This window comes from Petromyzon marinus, chromosome 3, assembly GCF_048934315.1.
Source record: "Petromyzon marinus isolate PM22_M1 ecotype Great Lakes invasive population chromosome 3, UKy_Petmar_22M1.pri1.0, whole genome shotgun sequence".
In the NCBI taxonomy this organism is placed as follows: Eukaryota; Metazoa; Chordata; class Hyperoartia; order Petromyzontiformes; family Petromyzontidae; genus Petromyzon; species Petromyzon marinus.
In genome coordinates this window covers 1,807,900-1,833,922 of record NC_133669.1, presented here as the reverse complement: position 1 = coordinate 1,833,922, position 26,023 = coordinate 1,807,900, and the positions used below count along the sequence as shown (strand labels likewise).

At 53.2% G+C, this 26,023-nt stretch overlaps 2 protein-coding genes across 7 annotated transcripts in view; both read left to right on the top strand.

Annotated features, from left to right (window-relative positions):
• MSRA (methionine sulfoxide reductase A) overlaps window positions 1-11,258 on the top strand; it is a 108,499-nt gene extending 97,241 nt beyond the window's left edge. For all 6 annotated transcript variants that reach the window (XM_076072297.1, XM_076072294.1, XM_076072308.1 and 3 more), the window contains one exon: window positions 9,150-11,258. In XM_076072297.1, the coding sequence (XP_075928412.1) occupies window positions 9,150-9,326 (177 nt within the window). In that variant the 3' untranslated portion in view covers window positions 9,327-11,258. The remainder of the gene's footprint in view (window positions 1-9,149) is intronic.
• A 132-nt stretch (window positions 11,259-11,390) lies between these two features.
• LOC142930166 (uncharacterized) lies at window positions 11,391-25,862 on the top strand. Its single transcript, XM_076072292.1, has 3 exons — window positions 11,391-18,342; window positions 19,061-19,353; window positions 19,933-25,862. Exons 2-3 carry the CDS (start codon window positions 19,063-19,065, stop codon window positions 20,605-20,607), a joined length of 966 nt encoding a protein of 321 aa, XP_075928407.1. The 5' UTR covers window positions 11,391-18,342; window positions 19,061-19,062; the 3' UTR covers window positions 20,608-25,862.
• The last annotated feature ends 161 nt before the right edge of the window (window positions 25,863-26,023 follow it).

Sequence of the window (26,023 nt, the reverse complement as noted above, 5' to 3'; positions counted from 1 at the left end):
GTAAGAGAGAGGAATTGTAAGAGAGAGGAAACGTAAGGGAGAGGAAATGCGACGGAGGGAGAAGGATGGAGCGCAGTGCGTGGCACACCGCCTGTCCACCTGCGCCGCAGCACGAAAAGAGCTCAACCGTTTTTTGCGCATCGTCTTTTCGGCCATTCGAACGTCGCCCTGCTGATGGGGAGCCTGCCCCCGGCGCGTGGAACGAAACGTTGGACACCGTGCCGAACTGGCGCGCGCCACGGCCCAAAAACACGTCCGTCGTAGACCACAAACACGTCCGTCGTAGAGCCGCACTCGGAGCGTGCGTTGAGATTTAGCGACGACGGACCGGCGAAGGGCCGGGCCACGGCACGATCGCGAGACCCTCGGCAGCCGCAGCGGCAGCAGCAGGAGGAGGAGAAACAGCAGGAGGAGCGGGAAACGTTTTACCGCCGCGGCCGCTCCGGCGAGCGCGGCGCCAGCGGCGCCGGCGGTGCTGCGGTGCCGATCGTCCCTTCGTGCGAATCGGAGGCAGCGCTTAATGGCGAGCGGCGCCTCTCCCCCCACCCCGCCCGCGTGCCCCCCACGTTCCGCCAGCCCCCCCCCCCCCGCCCCCCTCCCCCGCTCGCTCGTGGCGGTGCTGACGTGATGGATGAGCTGATCAGACCTGACACGGGCGGCCCATCTGTCCGCTCGCTCGCCCTCGCTCGCTCCACGTCGTCGTCGTCGTCGTCGTCGTCGTCGTCGGCGGCGCCCCCCCACCCCCAACCCCCCCCCCCCCCCCCCCTCGTGTGCCGCGTTGAGCGCTAATGGTGAGCGTGCCTCGAGGTTAGAGGGGAGAGGGAGGACGGGAGGCGTTATTAGCACGGAGGAGGATGGCACAAGCTGCGGCCTTTGTGGTAGCCCACACTTTGCGACCGTTGCCCCTGCGGCAGTCCCCTCCTGGCCCCCAGGGGCCGGCGCCCGCGCTGGAGTGCGTCGGTCGAGGCTCGAACGGGGGGGCGGGGGGGGGCGACCGAACCTATTTGTTTATTTGCCGCTTGTTGGGTCCACACGCTCCGCTGTGGGCAACGACAACAAACCTCGAAAGAGTTTTTTTTCTTCTTGTTCATTGTTTACATCAAAAGTAGAAATTCACAGAGCGGGACGCCGCATCCCGGAGGCGTGATGTAACGATTCATGTGGATGTAGCTTTGCCGTAATTGTCATCGGGGTTCGAGGGATTTGCATTCACCGGACTCGCAATCGCCTCGGCAATGCAGGCGGGAGCGCCTTACATCTCGTCTCGCGGTTTTCTGGGCTGCGATCGATTCAAAAATCGATAAAATTGTTCATCACCTTTGTCTCGTCTCATTTTGCGTCCCGTTTGTACACCGTTATCCCTCCCGCTGCCACCCCCCCCCTTCCCCATTAACCCGATCGGAATATTCAAATGTAATTTGCGAACACCGTGAACGATCGATTCGCACGCTCGCGGTCCGACGCATGTAGCCTGAGCACAAGAAAGAATCGATTTCAGCCAACGCGTCGCTGCTGGAGGACTCTGATCGAAGCACACGTGCACCTGCGAGATCACGCGCACGCGCACGCACACGTGATCACTCCGTCGGGCTCAGATTCTGGCACAGCGTTTTTTTTTCTTTTCCCCGCGCTCGGTATTTCTGTCTCGTCGTGGGACCGGACACGACTCCCCAGTTATGGCTGAGATTAGAGCCGGCAACCATCAATTATGCATGAGCGCTCTCCCCATTGTGAAGTTCCCAGATAATAACGCGAGGACGCTTCCTCTCCTTCGCTGGGCGGCGGGGGGGGGCGGGCGGGGGGTGTGCGGGACGGCATCCGGTGGCGAACGGACGGGCGAGCGGGCGAGCGGGGGGCTGGCGGGCGAGAGGGCCGGGGGTCGGGGAGGGGGGCGGCAGGGGTGGGGGGGGGGGCGCTACTCATCCTCCGCAGAATTGAAAAATATCGATCGGCCCGTACCCTCGTTGGGTGCCGTCGCGCGAGCGCACACGCGCGCCGAGCGCCAGCCAGCCCGTGCCACCCGGTCTCACGTGGGGCGGCACGTGCGAGCGGTGGCGGCCGGCGTTCCCGCGGACACATCCTTTAATCGGCTTGCCGCTGCCCGCACGCGCGCCTCTAATAGCTTTAACGCGGGCGAGAGGACGGGCTGTTCCGATTCGAGCCGGGGGGCATGCGGCATGCAAACTGCTTTCTTTGTGAGGCGGCGGCGGCGGGCGGGGGGGGTGGGTGGCGGTTATTTTTGTTGCGCGCTAATCGCAGGTTTTGCGTGGCACCACTCCGCCGCATGCTGCGTCCTCGCGCGAAGCCCACCTACGCACAAAGACCCGCACGCTCACGGTGGAGTTTTACTTTTTGGGTGAATCGTGACCGCATTCCATCAATTAATTGCCTTAACAAAACGAAGCCTCTGACCAAAATTGACACCGCATGAGAGTTTGCGCAAAATAATTAGGAAGAAAGTGTTCTGACATGTATTGAATTTGAGAATGTGGGATGACACACGCTGATATGTATGTTTTTTTTTAAACAAAGATGTTATTTCACTTTATTGGTGGAGTGGCACTTGGGATGTCTGTGTGGTTGGATGGCTGGGTACATCAATGACTTAAGTGGCTGGATAGGTGGTTGACTTGGTGGCTGATTGGCTGTATGGATGGGTGGGTGGCTAGGTAGGCTGCGTGGTTGGGTGCCCGAGTGGATTGAGTGGCTGGTTGGCTTCATTGACTGCTGGAATGGCTGGATCGTGTGCAGTGTCTGGGCATGCTAGAGGGTGGTAGGTGGTAGATAGTGGGTGGATGGTCGCGTGTCTCGTTGTGAGAGTGACTGCTAGGCAGAGCCCTGCGATGGCTCTCCCACGCCGCCGTCTCTGCGTGTGGACGTGGTCAGCGTGTGGACGTGGTCAGCGTGTGGACGTGGTCAGCGTGTGGACGTGGTCAGCGTGTGGACGTGGTCAGCGTGTGGGCTCTGTGCCGGGCACGGTTGAGCCACGTAGGAATGCGGCGTCCTGCTCATCCCCTCGGTCGAGTCTCTTCCCGCTCTCTTAGTCCCTCTCGCTCTCTCTTGGTGCTCCTCCATTGTGAGCGCCATTGACCATGCGTCACGCCGTTTCCCTGCGTCTCCGGGCTCCTCCTCTTCCTCCCTGCATCTCCCTCCAACTCCCTGCATCTCACTCCATCTCTGATGCATCTCACTCTGTCTCCCTCCATCTCCCTCCATCTCCCTGCATCTCCCTGCATCTCTCTCCTCCCCCTGAGATAATCTTCATTCGCTTCAAGCTTGACCACCGCTCGTCCACTGATGGCAGCCGACTGTGCATCTATTCTCATTACGTTCAAATCCCCTGCGCGTGCCTTTAACCCTAACCAGAACCCGTGCCTTTCTGTCTGCGTGCGCGTGCGTGTGCGTGCGTGTGCGTGCGTGCATGTGCATGCGTGCGCATGCGTGCGCGTGCGTGCGTGCGTGTGCGTGCGTGCATGTGCGTGCGTGCATGTGCATGCGTGTGCGTGCGTGCGTGTGCGTGCGTGTGCGTGTGTGTACGTGCGTGTGCGTGCGTGCGTGCATGTGCGTGCGTGCACGGGTGGTGCTACTGGCCACGCCACCCCCATCATCCTCGCCCAGCGACACCTTACCCCAACAGCCTCTCCTCGGTCGACTCAGCCTTAAATGAGTTCGCGTCGCGCAGTCAACCAGCGCCCGTGGACACGAAGGTGGCTCGGCGTGGTGATGCTGGCACCACACCCCACTCGTGTGGCCCACCCTGACCCTTAATAGGTGCTCACTAACAGAGCACGCCCCCCCCCAGCAGTGTATGGCTGTGGGGAGGGAGGGTTTCTGTACACACCGGCGCAGCAATGCGGACTCTCACTCGCCGCCCCGGTCTTTGTTCCCGGACGCTTTCGCCCGTGCACGCACGCACGCACGCACACACACGTGCACGCACGCACGCACACACACACGTGCACGCACACACACACACGTGCACGCACGCACACACACGCACGTGCGTTATCACGCACACGCATTATCACGCACACACACACACACACGTGCACGCACACACACACGTGCGTTATCACACACACACACACACGTGCACGCACGCACACACACACACGTGCACGCACACACACACACGTGCACGCACGCACACACACACACGTGCGTTATCACGCACACACGTGCACGCACACACACACGTGCACGCACGCACTCACACACACACGTGCGTTATCACCGCGCAGCTTGGCGCGATGTTTAAATCTACCGCAGTGCGAGAGACGTGCAGCGATTTGGTATTCTCTCTCCACGGTATATACTGTTGGTTATCGCCTCGGCCTCGGCGTCTGCGTTAACTATCGGCTTATGCTGATGTCGCATTGATGGCCTCGGAATCTGGAGTCGTAATCACAGCCGTCCCCCCACGGCACTTGCCACGACCGTCGCGTCGCCGCCTTGTGTTTGCGTGACCTGCCCCGGTGGGTCACGCGTGCAGGCTATCCGCCCGTCGTCGTGGTGGTGGTGGTAAATGTGTAAAACGTCACCACTGGGGAGACAAAGGCGGCCGGGCGTGGTGCTGGCCACCCACCCCCTCGTGTGCCGTGCCGGCCTTCATCGGTGCTGCTCGCTAACAGCACTTGCCCCAACAATCTGTCTTTCGTGATGAATGCTGTGCACATTGTTGTCATTATGTATCCACGTGTTGGAACAGCAACAACAGTAACAGCATCAAGAGTCGCACGAGTCTCGCCGGAACACTGCAGTGCACACCGGTATTTTCTTTTTGTGTGCAATTCTTTTCAAGTTGAAATGCACAGTAAAATGGCAACAATCGAAACCACCAGACGTGTTTCACTAGTACATATGTTTTATACTAAAATAAAAAAATTGGTTTTAAAAGAATGGGACAAATACTGCTCATGCATTGCACTTGCGTTTTATTTTTGAGCACAGATTTATCACTCGCTGCAAGGAAAAACAACACACTCCCTGCTGACGATTATCTGAAGCGGTTCTAGTCCTACCCAAGGGCGACTCAGCCTCAAATGAGTACCTGGTGCGGTGTGCAACCATTGTCACGAGGGAAACAAAGGCAGCCGGGCGTGGTGCTGGCCACCCACCCCCTCGTGTGCCGTGTCGGCACTTGCCCCTACAGTCATTGTGTGGCTACCACACCGTGTGTGCGTCTTTGTCTTTATTGCCTTGCGGGCCGTGCCGTTGCGTAACACAAGCGCGGTGGCGGCGCAGAGCCGGGGTGTCCACCGCCCCCCCAGTCTGCTTTAGAGGTCACCTTGGTGCGGGCGGGCGGGCGGGCGGGCGAGCGAGCGGGCGGGCGAACAGGCGGGAGGATGATGATGATGATGGTGGTGTTTGCCGGTGGGAAAGTGAGTGAGCGAGCGACGCGGTGGCGTGCTCGTTGGAAACATTCGACCGACCGCTTGCCGTCCTCGCGAGTGCTCGCAATTTCCATTCAATTTGAGCCTTTCCATCGGCGGATTTGACCGCACTGCAGAAGCGACAATGACGACAAGGGCTGTCCGGCAGCCCAACCCCCCCCCCCCCCCCCCCGTTCATGGAGCAAAATATGCACGGTCCGAAAATTGGTGAGCGTTTTGTCCACGTAGAATGGCCAGTCTGTAAGTGAGTGTTTACATTTGCGAGTGTTCATACATGCGTGGAGTTTGTACGCGTGCGAGTCGATGTTTTATACGAGTCTGCATACACCCGTACGTGTGATCAGCACGTGTGTATGTGCTTATGTGTGTTTGTGTTTATGTGTGTATGCGTGGGGAGCGATAGTGTAGCGGTTAGCGCGCTGCAGTATGAACCCGGTGACCTGGGTTCGATTCCCGCTCACGGCCACTACCAGTGACGATTATTTGAACCGGTCCTGAGCCTCCCATAGGTCGACTCAGCCTCAAATGAGAACCTGGTGCGGTGTTTAAACATCGCCACTGGGGAGACAAAGGTGGCCGGGCGTGGTGCTGACCACCCACCCCCTCGTGTGCTGTGCTGGCCTTCATAGTTGCTTGCTAATAGCACTTGCCCCAAGAGTCTAGGATATTTGTATTTTTTTGTCTTATGTATATGTGTATGTGAATCCCGTATATTAGACCTATACATATGTCAGTGCATACATCTGTGAGGCTGCATTGTTGTAAGGCTATGTGTACGTCTATGTGAGTGTGTTATCAATCTTGATGTGTGCCATTGTATGTGTGTGTGTCTCTCAACGTGTTGTGTGTACTGTGGGCAGTGGCGGTGCAGTGGTTAGCGCACTGCGCGCAGAGCCCGGCGACCCGAGATCTGATATAGTAGGAGAATATATGAAGCAGTCGTGTGCCTACCCTATGTAGACTCAGCCTTAACTAAGTCTAACTGGCGCTGCGGTGTGGTAAACATGAGCACTCGACAGAGACGGGGCTGGGAGTGGCAACGACCACACCACCCTCTCGTGCGCCGTGCCGGCCTTTGTAGGTGCTCGCAAACAACACTTGCCCCCAACAGTCTGTTAGATGCTATAAGGGGGATCTTTGTCATTGTGTGGTCACAAGCCTGCCTGCCTGCCTGTGTGCGTGATTTATTGTTGTCTTGCAGCAAAATGGAAACAGTTTTTTCTCGTATCGTCCATATGAATAATTAACCAAATCTGGTGGCCAAATTCGTGGTTTTTTTTCTTCTTCTTCTTCCCAGCCTCTTTCAGCTTTACACCGCGCCGTATCTTTCGACGGCGCTACGCTCCGCATCTGCCCATTGCCGGTGCCCGCGAGCGATGTCGGACGGTGACATTTGCCTGATGCCGGTCCCAGAATAATGTCTCTCGTTTGCCTGGCACCGGCGAAACTCTGCACAACGCGAAGCACGCCTTGCACCCTTCACGCCGGCGCCAGACGCCGGCCACGCGTCGCCCACGGCCCCGGGTTGCACGCGCGCCACGCCAAGAGGAATTGATCACCCGTTGAAATCGCATCGCGTCTGGCGTCCCACCGCCATCGTCGTGCGCGCACCTTTATATACCGACGCGTGGCACCGGCATTCAACAAAGGAATAATAATAAATAATAATAAGAGTACCCCAATGCAGATGGCTAATGCGCAGCCGATACAAGCGCTGTCTGGAGATACGCGCGTAGCGAGCTGTGGTCCCAGCGTGGACGTGAAAACGCATCGATGTGTTTGGGTTGCTCCCAAAGCGTAGCCTGGCCTGCTGATGGTGGTTGTGGTGGAGGGGGGGGGCGGTGACGGGGGGGGGGGGTGTTGGAGGCAGTGATTGTTGAGGACCTCTGGGTGAGACCCGTTACGGAATCGCTGACTCCGCGAGAGACTGAGGCCATCGCCGCTGCAAAATGGATTCCGACACCCGCAGCCCCCCCCCCCCAATCCCCCCCCCCTCCATCAACAAAGGCTTCCTCTACGTCCCCGTTTCGTCCCCGTCCGCTCTCGACGGATCGAACGCGTGTAAGGGAATTCCTTCTCCTGCTGCCGGAGCTGCGGGGCCGGTGGGTGGCAGAGGCCGAGGGAGGCTCGCGGACGCGATGCAAATTGCTGCCACAGAGACAAAGAGCGTTCGCTTCATTCGCAGCGGAGTGTGTGCAGGGTGGTGTGTGTGTGGGGGGTGATGTGTGTGTGTGTGATGTGTGTGTGTGATGTGTGTGTGATGTGTGTGTGTGTGGGGGGTGATGTGTGTGTGTGTGGGGGGTGATGTGTGTGTGTGTGTGATGTGTGTGTGTGTGGGGGGTGATGTGTGTGTGTGGGGGGTGATGTGTGTGTGTGTGGGGGGTGATGTGTGTATGTGGGGGGTGATGTGTGTGTGTGGGGGGTGATGTGTGTGTAGGGTGACGTGTGTGTGTGGGGGGTGATGTGTGTGTGGTGTGGGGTGTGTCGGGCGGTGTGTGCGTGTGGAGTGTGCAGAAGGACGGGCGGGGGTGGATACGAATAAGAAATGCCAACAGCAGCCGCAACATTCCGATAATGGCTTCAGCACCTGCCCAGCCGTTAGCTGGGAGCACAGAGCCCCCTAGAGTCTAACACGCAGAAGGGGGGGGGGGGGCTTCAGTCAGTAAACTGTGGTGTAAAACGAGCGTAGGTTAGTAGGGGTTTGGCTTTTCCTGAGGCCGTGCAAATCGGCTGCTTGCCAAGAGCGAAGGGGGCGCCCGGCGCTTGGCTCGAGCGAGACCCCTGGTGGAGGGAGTCCTGGGGCCCAGGCCTCCGCGTCTCGCTCTGTGCCACCTCCAACGTGTGGCCATTTTCTAGGCTGTTCGCCGTCCAAATGGAACGGATGCGGTGCTTTATCCTTTGGTTCTTTCGGTAAAGTCACGTAGGTGAAAAAAAATATATATTTTTTTTATCGAAAGAACCAAAGAATATGGATCCTTGCAGTCACGAAAACTTCAAATCTAGAATGGATGCGGTGCTGCCACGGTTTGGCCCACGGTGCCGTTCACTATTCCATCCACGAGCCCCAAACCAGATCGTTGTTCCCTTCCCGTCGTTAACCACCCGAGCTGGCGTTGCGTGAACGTTTCGAATTTCAAAATGTGACCCAGTCGCCGCTTGAAATGCGTTGGCAGTCGTGTAATTCACTCTTATTAGCCGTACACACAAAATGGGTTTCGACGAAAGATTTTGCTACCTTGGGTGGGGTTAGCAGTTTTTTTTCCTTCTCTGGCCCAGGGACGAAGTGCAGTTCACCGGACTTGCAATCCAGATGTCGCCGGTTCGTTCTATCTCCAGGCATGGCAGTTGAGACGATGGGCGCAATTTTTGTTTTTCATCCTCCGCCCCCCGGCCCCCCCCACCTCAGTCCATCCAGAGGTAGAAAGAAAAGGGGTTCAGCAGTCAGCTGATCGGCAGGTCAGGTGTGGTGGGGTAACGCGTAGGTACTCCCACGTCTTCTAAGACGTCCGGCCGCTGTGTACGATAGCTGCCTCTCGTGGGGGCCCTTCCACCAGCAGCCGTATGAACGGGTAATTGCGGGGCTGCACCTGTACCTTTCTTTACCTTTGCGGCAAACGGACGACAATGGTGAGATGCCAATGATAATAAAGCCTCATTTGACTTAGCATGGCAAGTTATAGAGATAATAAACCGATTTTTTTGTTTGTTATAAATGTCACAATGCAATATTGCAATTCCCCCCTTTTGCGTCCCCAGATGCTGACAGCTTCCGGCTTTGGCCAGATCACCACGGAGATCCAGATGTCCGGACCGTTCTACTACGCAGAGGACTACCACCAGCAGTACCTGCACAAGAACCCGGGAGGCTACTGTGGCCTTGGGGGCACCGGCGTCTCCTGCCTCGTGGGCCTGAGGCCCTTAGGTGACCTGTAGGGAGGCGGCGTGCCTGCCCGCCCATCGCCCACGCTGCTGCTTCTTGATGAAGATGTAACGAGGCCGAGCGTGGCGGCCCGATCCCCACCCCCCCCCCCCCTCTTTCTTTTCTTGACGCCCGCCCGCACGGTCGGTCTTCGGCGAGCGAGTTGGCACGGCCGCAAGTGTGAGAAGTGCCGAGGGTTCTTATCCGGCGTCTCTCTTTTAGTCCCATAGCGTGGTCGACTTACACCGACGACGGGAATAATAACAACTTGCATTTTGCTATTCACCCGTAGTGTAACAAACCGTCTCGGGGTGCAGGCGAAGTCGAGGAAACGGGAGGGAATGGGGAGGAGTGAGCTAGGGAAGGGGAGAGCAGCCCAACACCCTGACGTCGCGTCCTCGTGCACAGCACGACCGTTTGGTTTTAATCCCGGCAGCCTCAGCGCCTTTCTCTCGAAAGTAGATCACTACTCTCCGCTTGAACTACACCTCCCACATGAGCCGCCTTATTGGGGCGCCACGGAGGCGAGGTGTTAACTACCTCGCCTGGTATACAGGAGGTCGTTGGTTCGATCCTGACCCTGACAATGCCTGCTGTATATTTGGAGTTTGCATGATGTCCCCGTGGTCGCGTGGATTTTTCTCCGGGTCCTCAGGTTTTTCCCTCCACATTTAGAAACAATGCGCATTCAGAGTATTTTGGCTGCTGCTATAAATGTGCATGTGATAATTAGCCACTTCGTTGGGATATCATTTGTGATAGCCAGGCCGCTTTTTGAAAATAATCTATATAGCTCAGTGGGCCTTACCTACTAAAATAAAAAAAATAGTTTATTTAGTTCGCATTTATGACAGCAGTGGCCGCGTGTTGCTGCGACCGCTGCACTCTGAGAACCCCATCGAGGTAGCGCCTTCAGACGCGGTGGCGTTTGGAAGCTCTGATCCTTCAAATTCAACTACTGAATTATTGTACGGCACAGAGGGCTGATGTAGCCTCCACGCATTTGTTTGGCACGGTGGACTCAGTACTCAGACTCAGTACGCCCAACAAGAGATTCACAACTCGGTTCCGTAACTGCTTGTGGTGGCAGTGCCACTTAGATGTTCATTGTAGTTTCTGCCAGCACCATGTAGAGTGACGAATGTAACGATGGCTTTCTCCGATGTCTCCCTGCTTGGGCCAAATCTGCACTTGTTGGCAGTGAGAACTCCACAATCCTCTGGTGGGGGCGAGTCTGTCCGAAGGTCAGCCACTATTGACTTCCCGCAAATTGGTGCTTATTTGATCAACTCCGGCGGGATGATGGGCTGTCGTTTTCTCCAACGCCCAGATGTTCATAGTTTGCACAAGTACACCTCAAAAACGTCCGTGAATCTAGTAACACTCTGTGAAATGGTTGTGCATCCCCTACACAGCGACTCACAATGCCTGTTGTGCTGGCTGATGGGAGCCAGTTGAGTTGGGAGAGATGTCGGCAAGGAGCGATGAATCGATTAATTGATTACGATGAATTTGTACGCTCACGATATATACGTATGAAATAACGCGTATAATCATCGATTGTTCACGATGTAAGCACCGTATAATGTTTGATTTAGGCTAATGCGATGATAATGTAAAAATTTGACAAAAAAACAATACAAATGAGATGGTGAAGAAGAGACAAGAGATACTTTTGACTGAATGGCTGGGCCACAGTGAGAGCATCTTTAAATAACTCGAGGGGTCGGGGAATGGTAGGTTTCTAATAAAGATTTTTGTTTAATCTCAGCAGTTACAATGACCCTTACCTGTTATGCTGTGGTCTTACGTGGTACTGCAAGCGTTCCTGTATTTTATGACTTGGGTGGGGGGGGGGATATCTCTATAAATTGTTATACGTGTACAGAAAGAACTGTCTGCCTAATATTTTTCGTAGTTGAATAAAATGATGCCGTGGCATTGTACTTGTTCGAGTTTATGCTGTCGCTAAGCAGAGAAATAGTAATTATGTGAGCATATTGGCACAAGCCAGAGAGGAAAGTGGAGACACATGATAACATGTGCGGGCGGACACCTACTACGGGCTGTCTGCCCATGGATCGTGGTGATGATGATGGTGGTGGTGATGACGATGAGGAGGCCCGTGTTCTACCGCGTCCACATGCAGGGAGCTGCGTTGGCAGTGGTGCGCAGGCAGCGGGCTACACACGGCACTTTGCTCATCAACACCGCCATCGGGTTGGCGGTCGCGTTACCGTTGTGTGCTTCCTCCCCTCCCTGCGGGTCAGGCAGCAGAGCGCTAAATGTTACTGCTGCCAAAACCCAACTCCATTTTCCATGCTCCTCTCCATGATAGTTTTATATATTTCATTTGTTGAGAGTTTTATTTTTTCCCCAGTTGATGGTCTTGTCCCGGCGTTGTCTCCTAGCTCTTGCCTGGCCTCCATTTTGCTTGTGGAGGATTGCCCCTCGTCTGTGGTGAGTCTGAGAGTAACTTGGGGACTTTTTTTAAAACAAATACCATTTTTTTCTGGCATTCTGTAAACGTCCTGTGATGCAGTCGCATTAAATCCAAATTGTTATTACAACAGGAAAATACATCAAGTGTTGGGCAATACCCCTTATGTGGAGTGGCCTCGCTATTCTTGAGCAAAAATGTCTTCTCCTCAAAAGAAGGGCTATTGTGCTACATGTTCGCCTATCGCCACCACCAGCCATGATCTATACACTGCTGGATGAAGGCTTCTGCAAGCCACCGGTATTTATAATAATTCCCACCATGCAACAACATTTTTTTCATTAAATTTCCTTTGAGTCATATCCCCAATTATTTTTCTTTATCAATTGCTCTATCGGTGTCTGTGTAACGAGATGAAGAATCCATCTGGCGCTCTCGCAGAGCATTGCTACCCCTCGTGTACGGCCTACGGTGCAATCCTTTGCTTGTATGATTATCATCGCTTTCCCTTGGGAGTGGGGAGTGAGCCAGGACGGTACCAAGCCCACGGAATCTGCGTGGCTCACCGAGTGGCTCACCGAGTGGCTCACCGAGTGTCAGCTTCACATACACAGAGCGATGCTGGAACACAAAAGGCCTTTCCTCGGCCACAGAGGCCACTCTCCCGTGTGTGGTTTTTTTTTGGCACATGTCATCCGACAATGTCCGTCCAATAACGCCGAGCTCCATTGGTTTTCCGGTTGCCGAACGAATACATTATGACGGTCGCACTCATTACACGCACAAAGTGGCTTGCCACAAGTGAACCTCAACACCTCGCTGATCTCGTCGAGAAGCATAAACCATCACGCCAACTCCGGTGGTCATCCTCGCAGCAGCGGCCTTTGGCCAAGCCATCGAACAAAGACGCTCACCGCATTGCGCCCTGCGGCCGTCTGGAACGCTCTTCCAATCTTCTGAAGGCACTGGAGCGATGCGCTTTTTGAAAGCGAATTTCTTTAGAACTGCGTTTTTTGTGTTTTGTTAGTTCTTCCCCTGCACCTCCGATTTACCACGTTTGGCTACATACGGTGCAAAAGAAGTTCAACGTGCATACAGTGCGGACGTAGCAGGAGAGCTTGCGCTGCCTCGGCCCTGTTGGGAACGACGTTCCCGCGCCGCGCGACTCGTCACCGCGCGCCTGCGGTGCACATTATTCGCCTCCCCGTAATGACTCGGGGGTGAAATCACGAGAGGTGTGATTACCGGATCTTGAAAACAATTTAACTCGGGCTAAGCTTATCGGTGCTAAAGGAATGGGCGGGATCATTACGCGTGCCGCAAATGCGGGTCTTTGAGACTCCGCGGCGCGAGCCGGGTTTGCCATTAAAGACGCCGGCTTAGCGCTTGTAATCGAGTCCCTCCGTGCCTTCAGACCGAGGGTGACCTTTATTTTAACGTCAGGTGAGAGTCCAACGGGACCACGAGCCCCCTTCTTACACGGGAGACACTCCCCCCCCCCATGATATAGAATCAGACGCGGTAGCAATTTTTAAATGAAATTCGGTAAAAAAAATCTTAACTTGGTAAAGTTTGAAATGAGGCATAGCTTCATTTATATCACCAGATTAGTGGATCCAACAAACAATTGAAAGTGACTTTGGAAAATTTGTTTTGTCTTAATTTTATTCCAATTGTGCTATCAGTGCCACGGCATGCGACGAACGCATTTCCATTGAACAGAAATTAAACTGCAATCTTTGAAGGCGATATCACAAAAAGACTTCTGAGTGATCTCTTATCCACCACACGCGATGGGCGCCGCACTTTACCACGTGTCCTGCTACAGAAGATGCCCATCGCGTAGAAATCAAATGAAAATGCTCCTTTTTAATCCTCCAGAGTTTTTTTATTTTTTTGTAGAATTAAAACCAAATTTAGTGTATCTATGCCAAACTTCTTACGCACCGTACGTAGCCAACCGTGCTCGTCGGAGGTGCGCACGTAGCCAACATGTCACGAGACGATGCATCGGTTCGGATCTCACGCGCGGGGTATCACAGAACTACCACTGATTTTCCTTCAAGTGACCTTTCGCCCACACCGTCGGGGGCACATCACCGGGAGGGCACCCCGTGCGTGTAGCCCTGAGTATTGTTCCGCACGCGAGGAATTTCAAAGCGATGAGCACGAATCCTCGCAAGACTTATTGCCGTTGATTACCGGCGAGCGAGTGTCGCCATGTGTCCACCGCCGCCTTTGATTACGATCCGCACCAATTTTAAACAACAATAATAACGTTCAAACCAATGCGGTCGAGTGTCCCCCCCCCCCCCGCCGTGCGTTGGCATTTTACACAAGAGCCCGAGCGTTGTGGCGGTGGGGGGGGGGGGGGCTTTTTGTTCGTATGCATCCCGCGTCAACGCAATTTATAAGGTTTAATTAATTCTCTGAGAGCCACGCAACGCCTCGGCTGTTATCTGGCGCACCGCAGCCACCAGCCCGCTCGCTCCCCTTTGATGCCCCCGCTCTCTCTAATTAAGCGTCAGCGCGTAGCTCGCCGCGCGCACCCGCGAAGTGCCCGAGCTCGCCCCTTGCGCGTGCACGCCCACGAGACTCGCAGCCGCAGACCCCGAGGCTCACAGTCGCAGACCCCGAGACTCGCGATCGCAGACCCCGAGACTCACAGTCGCAGACCCGGAGACTCGCGATCGCAGACCCCGAGACTCACAGTCGCAGACCCCGAGACTCACAGTCGCAGACCCGGAGACTCGCAGTCACAGACCCCGAGACTCACAGTCGCAGACCCCGAGACTCACAGTCGCAGACCCAGAGACTCGCAGTCACAGACCCCGAGACTCACAGTCGCAGTCCCCGAGACTCGCGATCGCAGACCCCGAGACTCACAGTCGCAGACCCCGAGACTGACTTGCAATCGCAGTCCCCGAGACTCGCGGTCGCAGACCCCGAGACTCGCAGTCAACTCTCCACGTCCCTCGCTCGGCTCGGGTGCCCGCGCGAGCGCCTCCTCCGCTCGGTCCGCGTGCGTCCCAGCTGTGAAGGGCTGCCAACAAGCTCGCCACGTGTCAAGGTCAAGAGGTCCTCCCGGCCCTTGGCCTTCCTTCGATGCTGCTACATCTCGCCATCACTTCCCCCCCTCGCCTCCCCTCCCCTCCCAGATCGTTCAAGAGTCGGCGTTGTTGACACGCGCCACCAGCGTGACCTCCAAACACCGCTCTTACGGTCTAACCACCACCACCACCACCGTCGCCAGGGCTTCATTTCGCACGCGTTGCCAGGCTGGCTGAGAGTGGGAACTCTCGGAATGAGTCGCTACCACCGGAGTACGAGGCGCGTGCAGATGCGTGGTTCGATCCTTGCGTGCGCCAGTCTGTTCAAGAGTTACCACGGAAGTGCACGTCAGGGGTGGTGCCTTGCTGTGCACGATTGTTCAATTGGAAAGCGCTCGTGGTAGTGTTTTTTGGGAAAACTTTTTGTCGGAGTCTCCAGCCGCAGAAATATGCCTCCGATGTGAATGTCCGCGATGAATGTACACGACAGGCGTGGTGCGAGTGCCGAGCCTTGATGGAGGGCGGTGTTCACGATTATCTTGCGACTTGTGGCCACCAGCGAATTGTATCCCGACAGTTGGGTGACTGAGCACAGCGTCGATTGGGCATGCGGCAGAACCTGCGTCTGGTGATTTTGGTCGACTGCAGCAGGAAGCCGCGACGCCAAACTGTCGGAGGAGATTGAGAGGTCAAAATAATCGCCATGCCAGTGTTCTGTTGATGCCGGGAACCAGCTGCGCTTGAGGGTGGTTAAAGCCAGGATATGTTCGCAGCGGCTACTACGAACGGTTCGTAATCCGGTTTGTTCGGGAGGCAGTTGGGGCTGAGGGGGGATCGATGATGGGGGTGGGAAGTCTCGGCGTTCTTGCATTTATCGAAGTTTTCAGACTATGGCTCCCGACTCTTTGAATTGGGCTTCGGTTTATGCTTCGTAGCAGTGGAGGTTGTAAATGACTACCGATGGCCATGGCATTGCGCGACTGTGTCCGTGCTCGCCTCTGTGGGTGTACTACAGCCATACTCTTTGGTTCTATTCGTAGACAGAATGCCCAAATGAGCCATCAGGTTTCCTCTCAAACAGAACATCCAAGAATGGTAGCTTGCCATCTTTCTCCACCTCCATGGTGAATTTGATGGCGGGATGTCTGGAATTGATGTGGTGTAGGAAAAGGTTCAGAGCTGGGAGGCCATGTGGCCAAATGACGAAAGTGTCATCCACATATCTCTTCCACAGGGAATGTTTGAGGGTGGAAGTCTGGATGGCGTCTGATTCAAATTTCTCCATGAAAATATTGGCTATCACTGGTGACAAGGGGGATCCCATGAGGGTACCCTCATTTTGTTTGTAGAAGGAGCCATTCCAAGTAAAGTAGGTATTGTTGAGGCAGTGCCTAACCAGTGCAGGTGTATCGGGGTCTAGTCCATGTTGGACCAAATTTTCAATTATTGCAATGGTATCAGGTACTGGGGCCTTGGTGAACAAAGAGACCACATCGAAGCTGACAAGGATATCGTCAGGGGACAGTACAACGTCTTTGACCATAGAGACCAATTGGGCTGAGTTAAGTACTGCTGAGGCGGTCTTGCCAGTGAAAGGCAGCAAGGTATCTGACAGAAAACGGGCCAGTCTATAGGTAGGGGAGTTGGTCGTGGATACGATGGGTCGTAGTGGGGTGCCTTCTTTATGAATCTTGGGAAGACCATAGAATCTAGGGGGTCTTGCAGCAGAAGGTTTTAGGGAGGGACGTTTAGTTGGGTTGATTAGGGAGGTCGAACTTGTGATGATCTTGTTGGTTTTTATCGCTAGGCTATTGGTAGGGTCATTTTTAATCTTTGAGTAACTTCCATCGTTGAGCAGATTCTGGATGTTGTATGAATCTTTATCCATAATTACAGTAGCGTTGCCTTTATCGGCTGAGAGGATGACTATATCACTTCTGTTTTTTTAAATTCGCGAGTCCAGAGCGATCATTTTTGCTGATGTTACTAATGGGTTTCTTAGCATTTTTAAGAATAGTGGCTATTTCAGCTCTCGCAACGTCTGCTTGGATGTGTCCCACGCCTTTGAGGGCTACATCGACCTACAGCCAGCCGCGTGCTGTGCGGGCGGTTGCGCTACGTGGCAGTCAGCCAGAGGGCAGTGCGGCAAAAAAACTAAATCCATTGTTGTACTCTACTTCTATCCCCCCCACCTACCTACCCACGTCTACGCTCTCTCTACCTTCAAGCAACACTGGCCAAGCGTGGGGACATGGTCAACCCCCACCACGACGACGCACGGCTTGGGGAGGCCCTCGTCCAGCAGTGGATTGATAAAAGCACCGCCAATGTCAATGTGCAGGGATGACGAGGGGCAAAACCCTGACGCGGTGTTTTTATTCTCGGTGGGAAAAAGTGCACTTGTACGTTTGAAGTCCTTGTAGAGCGAGCTATATTTATATTCGTAACCCTGAACCTGTCGATTTAAAAGGAAAACATGTTGGGCCAACTCCAGCCAATGGGAAGCAATGAGCGGACGATGACCATTCAATGGAAAGCATCGATTTCCTCGGAGCTGCTTATGAATTGTCGCGTCGACTACAAAGCTGCAACATAAAAACAACTTATGCTCCATCTCGTGATTGAACCCCATGCTCGAACTACCTATGCTCACCACCATGCTAGACCCCATGCTCAAACCCACCAAATCATGCCAGACCACACGCTTGTACTATATTTGTGTATGTTCAGTGTGTTTGCACGTTGTGTGTGTGTACATTTGGGGCGTATGTGTGTGCATGTCTGTATGTTGCTGTGTGGGGAGCGGTGGTGCAGCGGTTAGCGCGCTGCGCTACGAAACAGGCCACCCGAGTTCGATTCCCGCTCACGGCCAACACTATTCTATGAAATGGTCCTGTGCGTCCCCCCTAGATCGACTCAGCCTCAAATGAGCCACTGGTGAGACAAAGGTGGTCGGGCGTGGTGCTGACCACCCACCCCCTCGTGCGCCGTTCCGGCCTTCGTAGGTGCTCGCTGACAACACTTGCCCCTACAGTCTGTTAAGGCTACACGGGGGATCTTTGTCTTGTCTTTGTGAGTGCAGGCACCGTGGGACGTCACCGCCACTTCGTGGCGAATGGCTGCGGGTGTTGTTGTGAGTGCAACCCCACAAACGCATGGGTGTCAGCATGCGTCCGACCTTGGCTTTTCATCGGCGTCACTTCTGAGCACAGATTCTTGTTCCATAACTTATTAAATGGGCAAGCACACGCCCAGGGTGACCTTATTTGGACGTGACACACCTTTTCATTATCATAATTAATGTGTCCACGTCTCACGAATCAATTCCTTCGATTTACAGCACCGATCGTTAACAGCCCCCTTGCGATGCTTGTCACTGGACGATATTGGCAATTGGACAGTGGATGATGGATCAATAGGGAATTGTGTCGAGAATATAAGCTGGAACCTTGGTTATAATACCGCGACAATCCGAGGATATTGGTCGAACTGCCTCGCGTTTTTACTGCTTTGAATTGTTTTACGCGACGCGCACCAACCGTGAGTGATCCTGTGCTTTCGTTCACCGCGGCCAGCGCAGTTTGCACACTTGAAGTTATTTAACTCTTTACCGAGCATTCCATTATTCTCCCTGCATGGAAGGGAGGTTTCTTCTCGCCATAGGAAGGACGTGCCGAGTTTCATTTTAATCGTATTTAATGGCTGTCTGAGGAAATATCTGCAGCCCCGAGTACCGAACGGCTTCACCATATTCCATAAATTGCCGAAGCCGTTCGGCGCAGAACCGAATTCAATGCCATTATTTTTTGTGTGCAGACATTGGTGACCGGGCTGAGACGATCAACTCACTGTGCTTTAGAACGTGGTTTAATCACGGGCACCTGCCTGGAATCGAACCCATGTTCTCAGTGGTGTCAGCTCAGTGTCATGACTTCTGAGCCACCCGGTCAACCTTTAAGTTTACGATTTGTTGAACGGGCCTTGCGCTACCGAATATAATCCACAGAGCAATACCAACCTCTAATTTGGTGCTCAAACTAATTCTGCTGTAAAACACTGGTCCAGAAGGACCGCGAGCTGACGGATAAGCCAATATTCTGGTTTTCATGTCAAATATTATACCGTGTGCACAACGCGTGTCATACCCTCCAAATGAAGCGAAAAAGCGAATTTAATACTACGCGCACCAACGTGTTATTTATAAGTTGGGGTCCGATTATCGCCTTACAATTTCGTCCCGGCTTCTTAACTTCCACAGAAATGTCACTGCTGCTGCTGCTGCTAGTGGCATGCCTGCTCTTCGGTGGCACCACCGCCACCGTCCAGTTCGGTCGCTACAACTACACCGAGTACCACGCCGGCAACCTGAGCCTGATCCTCACAGTGCCGCATGGAGGCTCCCTCAAGCCGAGCGCAATCCCAGACCGAACAGCCGGATGCTGGGACCCCACGGCCTCTGTCTGTGTCTTCCAGCACACCTGCCCGCCCGGCCTGGCTGCGGATCCAAATCGATGCGACGTCTCGACATCGAAGGACCTCTACACACTGGAGGTGAAGTGTCTGTCCCGGATTAAGAGTGATCTTCGTGGTGTGTGTGTGTATTTTGAACTTCTTTCGCGCCGTACGTAGCCAACCGTGCTAATCGGAGGTGCAACAGGTGTGCACAGTGCGATCTATAGAATTAAACGAGTGTCGTGGTGGCTGGGTGGCTCAGGGGTTGGAGTACTCAAAGATGGTACTAATCAAAACGTGGGTTTGACTCCATATTTAAACAACCTGTTATTAAACCGAGTTCTCTGGTAAGTCTATGGTCTTAGATTTTTCCAAGACGGCCCTTCCAAATTCATTGAGTGGCATGGAAAGAAGCCAGAGTACCCAGAGAAAACTCATGAATCTGAAAGGGATGACATTCAAATCTGTGCGCAGATGTATTCAATAACCTATTGCTGCACGCCATCCCCTATCCACCTCAGCCCCTAACACCTGCTGCTCCCAGGCAATCTCTCACTCAAGTACTTACCATGCTCAACCCCGCTTAGCTTCTGATATCTCACGAGGACGATGTATCGTGGGCGAGTGGAGATGCGAAATGTCCCTCGAATCTAACGGCACGTGCTTTGCTGCTCCAAGGTTGCCATGAAACTCGCAGAGCATCTCAATACCCTCACGGGATTCCACCCGCACGTCGTCATCAACAACCTGCACCGGATCAAGCTGGACGCCAATAGGGATCGGGACGAGGCGAGTTTCGGGAACTCGTTCGCTGAGGAGGCGTGGGACGACTTCATGAATTTCATCGAACGAGCCAAGGGCTCCATTGGCGTGGGTCTCATCGTGGACCTGCATGGGCAGGTACACACCGAGGGCTGGGTGGAGATAGGCTACACCATCTCGGGGAAGAGCCTGGACGCCTCCGCCTTCGGGCCAGACGACTCGTCGATCCGCCACCTGGCCGGGAAGGTGCAAGCCAGCCACGACGTGAGCTTCGAGCTCCTGCTCCGAGGTGCCCAGAGCCTCGGGGGAACGATCGAGCGGGAGGGCGACGGGGCGTACCCCGCCGTGCCTTCGCCGTCTCACCCGGGTCCCAACGGCGGAGGATACTTCAGCGGCGGCTACATCACCCAGACGCACGGGTCGCGCTACGGCAGCACGGTCGACGCGCTGCAGGTGGAGATGCCCAAGGCGGTGCGGAGCAGCGAGGGCTGCGAGGCGTTCTGCCCCGTGCTGGCGAGGGCTATCGCCGAGTTCTGGCGTCTCCACTACTGCGCCGTGGGCTCCGTGCCCCAGCCGCACGGATGCCCGTGATGCCGCATACTTCGGGGTGCGCGTGCGCGTATGCCCCGCAGGGTTTGTAGTAGGCACGGAACGACCCATCGATTCGCATTCATTTCATTGTCACTCTAAATCTTGGCCATCCCAACTGGCAAGAGTAGTACAGCGTAAAATAACAGGTAGGGCGAGCTATTATAAAGGTGAGGTTATTGGTTATAATGTATTACACTTTTTTCAATATATATCAGAATAATCCGATGGGCTTTAACGCTCTTTTCACAGTTGTCCAGTAGACATCTGTGACCATGCCATATATGTTATCAGTGTTATATGTGACATGGCCAGGGATTAAAATCATTCGTATCTGTCTAGGTTGGTTACGCAATAAAATATGTTCACACTCAGCACCACCGCATCCTGTATAGCTCTCGCTATGGCTGTGGCTACTGGTGATGTGCCACATCCAGTCCAGCAGCAAACTGGAAAATATCGAGAAATTAAGCTCTACATATATTGAAAAGTTGTAATATGCATAGTAATAATAATAATGCTGTATCTATAGTAGAATGTGTATTAATAGTATCACTGCTAGAGTGCAAATCCTTGTCTCTGACCCCGTAAGATAGGGTTCTTACTCCTAAACCAATTTTAATGAGATGCCTACCTGCGATTGTGGCAACTTCGCTGAGCAAACACTCGAGAGTTGAAAGTAACCTCGCAGAGGCTCGCTGACATTGTGGTGTGTCGAAACAAACCTGTGTATTAATGAAGACATTAAATTAAACGTATCTACTTAAATTAATTTCTCTATGATGACATGCATGACGTCATGAACAGGCCATCAACAGCCAATGTTGATGAGGCTATCGCATTGCATCGCCTCTTCCTTCTGAAAGGTCCCACAACTGCTCCGCAGTCAATACCTGATCCACCCGGGTATACGAACGGTATCCTGCCACGTGGCTTTATGTACCATGCGTAACAGGCAAAGAAGTAATACTTTAAATGTATAAAGCGCTGCAGAGTATTCACTCACGCTCGTTTAGAGACAATGGGTCGGGAGGCACGAGGAACGACAGACAATGTAGCTGTGCGGTGAGCCAGCGCCAACAATTGCCCAAGCTCTGCGGTTCTCAATATATATGCCAATGCACGAGTGCTTAAACCTGGGAGGAAGTCGCAGCACCTGGAGAATCCCCGCGCATGCAAGGGAGGGGGAAACACTCTATCCCGGTGGTTAGCTAACTGCGGCTCCGGAGCCGCATGCGGCCCTTTAAGGACTGCTCCGTGACATTTATCTTTCAAGGACCACCGCCGTCTCGTATTCACCACGTGCATTGAAAGAAAATGGCTCTGCTTGTTATTCTGGTTGCCGAACCCAGCTCTGTCCCACACAGTCGGAACAGGTGGAGCACACCATTTGTTTCTGCTGTGCCGTCTTCTGGCAAGCCGGTCTATGGCACCTCTTCGACGCCCACGGGGAATTCGCAACATTTTGCTCGATCCACCACCGACCCTCGCTTCCTCCACACCGCTGGATTACTGCAGGCTGCCACGTGCAGCGCAGCACACCACGACCTGGCGAACGCGAAACACCATGGCACTCCTGACTTTGATGAAGCACCGAGAGTAATGGTTAACAATTAACAATGGACGGGCTTTGTTCGAATGAAATTAGCAAAGACTGCCACAAAGGGCAATAACATGACACTTATTTAATGAATGCACTGGCCGTGATGGCCAGTTAAATGCTTTATGAGTACGTACAATGTGAAATGAAAATAGTTAGGGCGAGTGCTGGGGTAGAGTTGGCTAGTTTGTAAGGGTTAGGGCGAGTGATGGGGTAGAGTTGGCTAGTTTGTAAAGGTTAGAGTGAGTGTTGGGGTAGAGTTGGCTAGTTTGTAAGGGTTAGGGCGAGTGATGGGGTAGAGTTGGCTAGTTTGTAAGAGTTAGAGCGAGTGATGGGGTAGAGTTGGCTAGTTTGTAAGGGTTAGGACGAGTGTTGGGGTAGAGTTGGTTAGTTTGTTAGGGTTAGGACGAGTGTTGGGGTAGAGTTGGTTAGTTTGTAAGGGTTAGGGCGAGTGTTGGGGTAGAGTTGGCTAGTTTGTAAGGGTTAGGACGAGTGTTGGGGTAGAGTTGGCTAGTTTGTAAGGGTTAGGGCGAGTGATGGGGTAGAGTTGGCTAGTTTGTAAGGGTTAGGGCGAGTGTTGGGGTAGAGTTGGCTAGTTTGTAAGAGTTAGAGCGAGTGTTGGGGTAGAGTTGGCTAGTTTGTAAGGGTTAGAGCGAGTGTTGGGGTAGAGTTGGCTAGTTTGTAAGGGTTAGAGCGAGTGTTGGGGTAGAGTTGGCTAGTTTGTAAGGGTTAGGGCGAGTGATGGGGTAGAGTTGGCTAGTTTGTAAGGGTTAGAGCGAGTGTTGGGGTAGAGTTGGCTAGTTTGTAAGGGTTAGAGCGAGTGTTGGGGTAGAGTTGGCTAGTTTGTAAGGGTTAGGGCGAGTGATGGGGTAGAGTTGGCTAGTTTGTAAGGGTTAGAGCGAGTTTTGGGGTAGAGTTGGCTAGTTTGTAAGGGTTAGGGCGAGTGATGGGGTAGAGTTGGCTAGTTTGTAAGGGTTAGGGCGAGTGATGGGGTAGAGTTGGCTAGTTTGTAAGGGTTAGGGCGAGTGTTGGGGTAGAGTTGGCTAGTTTGTAAGAGTTAGAGCGAGTGATGGGGTAGAGTTGGCTAGTTTGTAAGGGTTAGGACGAGTGTAAGGGTAGAGTTGGCTAGTTTGTAAGGGTTAGGGCGAGTGTTGGGGTAGAGTTGGCTAGTTTGTAAAGGTTAGGGCTAGTGTTGGGGGGTAGAGTTATCTAGTTTGCAAGGGTTGGAGCGAGTGTTTCATCACTAGGCTTGCTATCACCTAATGCCATGGCTGAAGTGTGGTGTCCCAGGTTTCATTTTCGGTGGTAGAGCGCCACGATGTGATGGAGGCGTTGTTTCTCTGGGCTGAAGCATTGTTAATTAGAGCATTGAAAGTTATAGCGGAGCCAGTGTTAACTCTCGCCTGCGCTAATTAAGCTGTTCCTGTAATTAACACATGATTAGCTGATTGATCCGTTACTAATGGAGCCGTTATTAAAACCGATTGAGCCACGGCCAATACGTTTAACCGGAGTGCATCATCATCTGATTGCTAATTGACACATTGCTCCGTTAATTTACCGATTGGCGACTGCAAATTTGAGCAGATTAACACACCAACAAATTGACACGTTAATTGAGTGGCATATTTGATTGCCTCATTGTTAACTGATACGCACCGCAGCGAAGAATGGTGTTGAAGGAACACAGCTGCAAGAGCACAAGAGAGCGTCTAAGGCAATCTTTACGGGCGGATCGGGATCGAGACGGCAAAGAGGCGGGTTAAAGCGCTTTTAGGAAGCTGAACTTGAAAGTCGATGTTATATGAAGAAAAATAATGTGCTGTGAAAAAGGGCCATTGCCCGAAACGTCGTATATTGTTATATACGTTGCCTTGTAAGTCAGTGTTATTGACGAATGCGTTGAGTGTTGTTTTTGTTTGACAATACAAGGCACCGCGGTACCAGCGGTGCGTCGAGAGGGACGCCGTTTTCAATCGGTGACCGATCATCAACGGCAACGGGCCCCCCCCCCCCCCCCAAAACACGGAGATTGGCCAAGAAAAAGCGGAATAAAAAACTGAGCAGCGCGCAGAGAAGCGAGCAGAGGCGCAAGCTCGGAATGAGACTTCGAGGCGTGAAGAGGAAGACGCGGATTAGAGAACGCGCACAGGTTAGAGCGGGGGTCGGCGATGCTGCCAAGAAGACCAAAATAGTTACAGAGCCGCATCACACGCAGAGCTACTTGTACACAAACACAGACACGGCGGCAGTGGGTGTACAGCACGTGACAAACAAACGCTGATTTAAATAAACAAAATATGTGATGGAATAAACGGATTCTATTTAGCACCCCCTCCTCCCCTCCGCTCAGGGGCGGAGCCAGGATTTCAGGCCGGGGTGACATTCAACAAATGTTAATATCAAGAATGATTAGAGAGTCAGGCTGTTGAACTAGGCGCCATCGATTTAAAGCTTTCGTGACTGCAGGGATTCATCTTCTTGGTTCTTTCGGTAAAGTCACGTAGAATTTTATTATTTTATTTTTTATTATTTTATTATTTCCATTCTACGTGACTTTACCGAAAGAACCAATAAGATAGACGCCATCGGTTGGCGACACACTCTGACGATGCAGTTGCACGGAGTCCGACAGACCGAGTGTCGTACACTTACACGCAGAATGTTTCACATTTTCGATTTTTGATTTTTTTTCGGGGGTGACAATTGTCTACCCTGTCACCCCCCTGGCTCCGCCCCTCCCCTCCGCTTAGTTATTCTTTAACAATACAGTTTGACTGTTGTCCATTTTGTTGTCACCAAGACATTCCATAGTGAACCCCATTTCCCTGCCACCTTTAATCAATTATCTTGACGTGTTTAAAATGTATTTATGTTTACAACGGCTGCCCGCAACGGGGCAGCCAAAGAGCAGCAGTTTACCGACCCCTGGGTTAGAGCCATCATCGAACATCATCGACTAAGTGGCCTTGGGCTCGAGACGATGGAGCGAGAGCCGAAGGATGAACGCGCCTTAGCGGACCCTCCACCGGGGAGACGGAGCAATGAAATCGGCTCGCGCAGGTGCGAGATGTGAGAGATGCTGACATTGTGGGGGAGAGCCTGAGTCTAGAGGTGGTAAGATGTTAACAACCTCGCCAGGTATACAGGAGGTCCCGCTGGGGGTTCGATCCCCGGCCCTTGGCGCGTAGATTTTCTCCTGCACATTTAGAATCTACATCACGCGTTTAGATTATTCGGCTGCTATAAATGTCCGCATTGAGGATAAGCCACTAAGTTTAGCTATCATTTGTGGCCAGGTTGCTTCTGAAAAACCCCCCACTATATATTTCAGTGGGCCCGACCTGGTAAAATAAACAAGTTTTAATCTTTATTTGAACAAGTTTTAGTTTAGTTTGGGATCAAACTTGGACAATGACACAGACGATGAAGCGATTGGCGGGACGCGGTCTCTCACGACTCAATGTATTTTGTTGGATCAGACCGCCTATAAGTAAAATGTGTGTCGCGAACCCTCCTTCCAGCCGACACGACAGCAGGTTCATATAGCTGGTCGCGTGAACAAACCTGCTACAGCGTATATGGGGCCGTCCATCGTCACGGCGTCACAAAGAGTGAGACCCCCCTCAAATATGACGTCACAAAGGTCTGCCCCCCCCCCCCCCAAAATAAAAAAATGCTTCAAGTCGCTTTAAGCTATTGTTATTGTAGTGCGTATTTAATGTGGCGCTGCACTCTGATGGTGTAGCAGAAAACATTTATTAAAAAGTCTATTTAATTAAGTAGAACGTGTTGTCTATATTTATTTAAAGTTGCGCA

Bases quoted from the DNA above. Each gene is read 5' to 3' on its own strand.
- LOC142930166 (XM_076072292.1), top strand. From the start codon at position 19,063: ATGTCACTGCTGCTGCTGCTGCTAGTGGCATGCCTGCTCTTCGGTGGC. The intron at 19,354-19,932 runs GTGAAGTGTCTG...TGCTGCTCCAAG, and splicing joins AGGACCTCTACACACTGGAG to GTTGCCATGAAACTCGCAGA.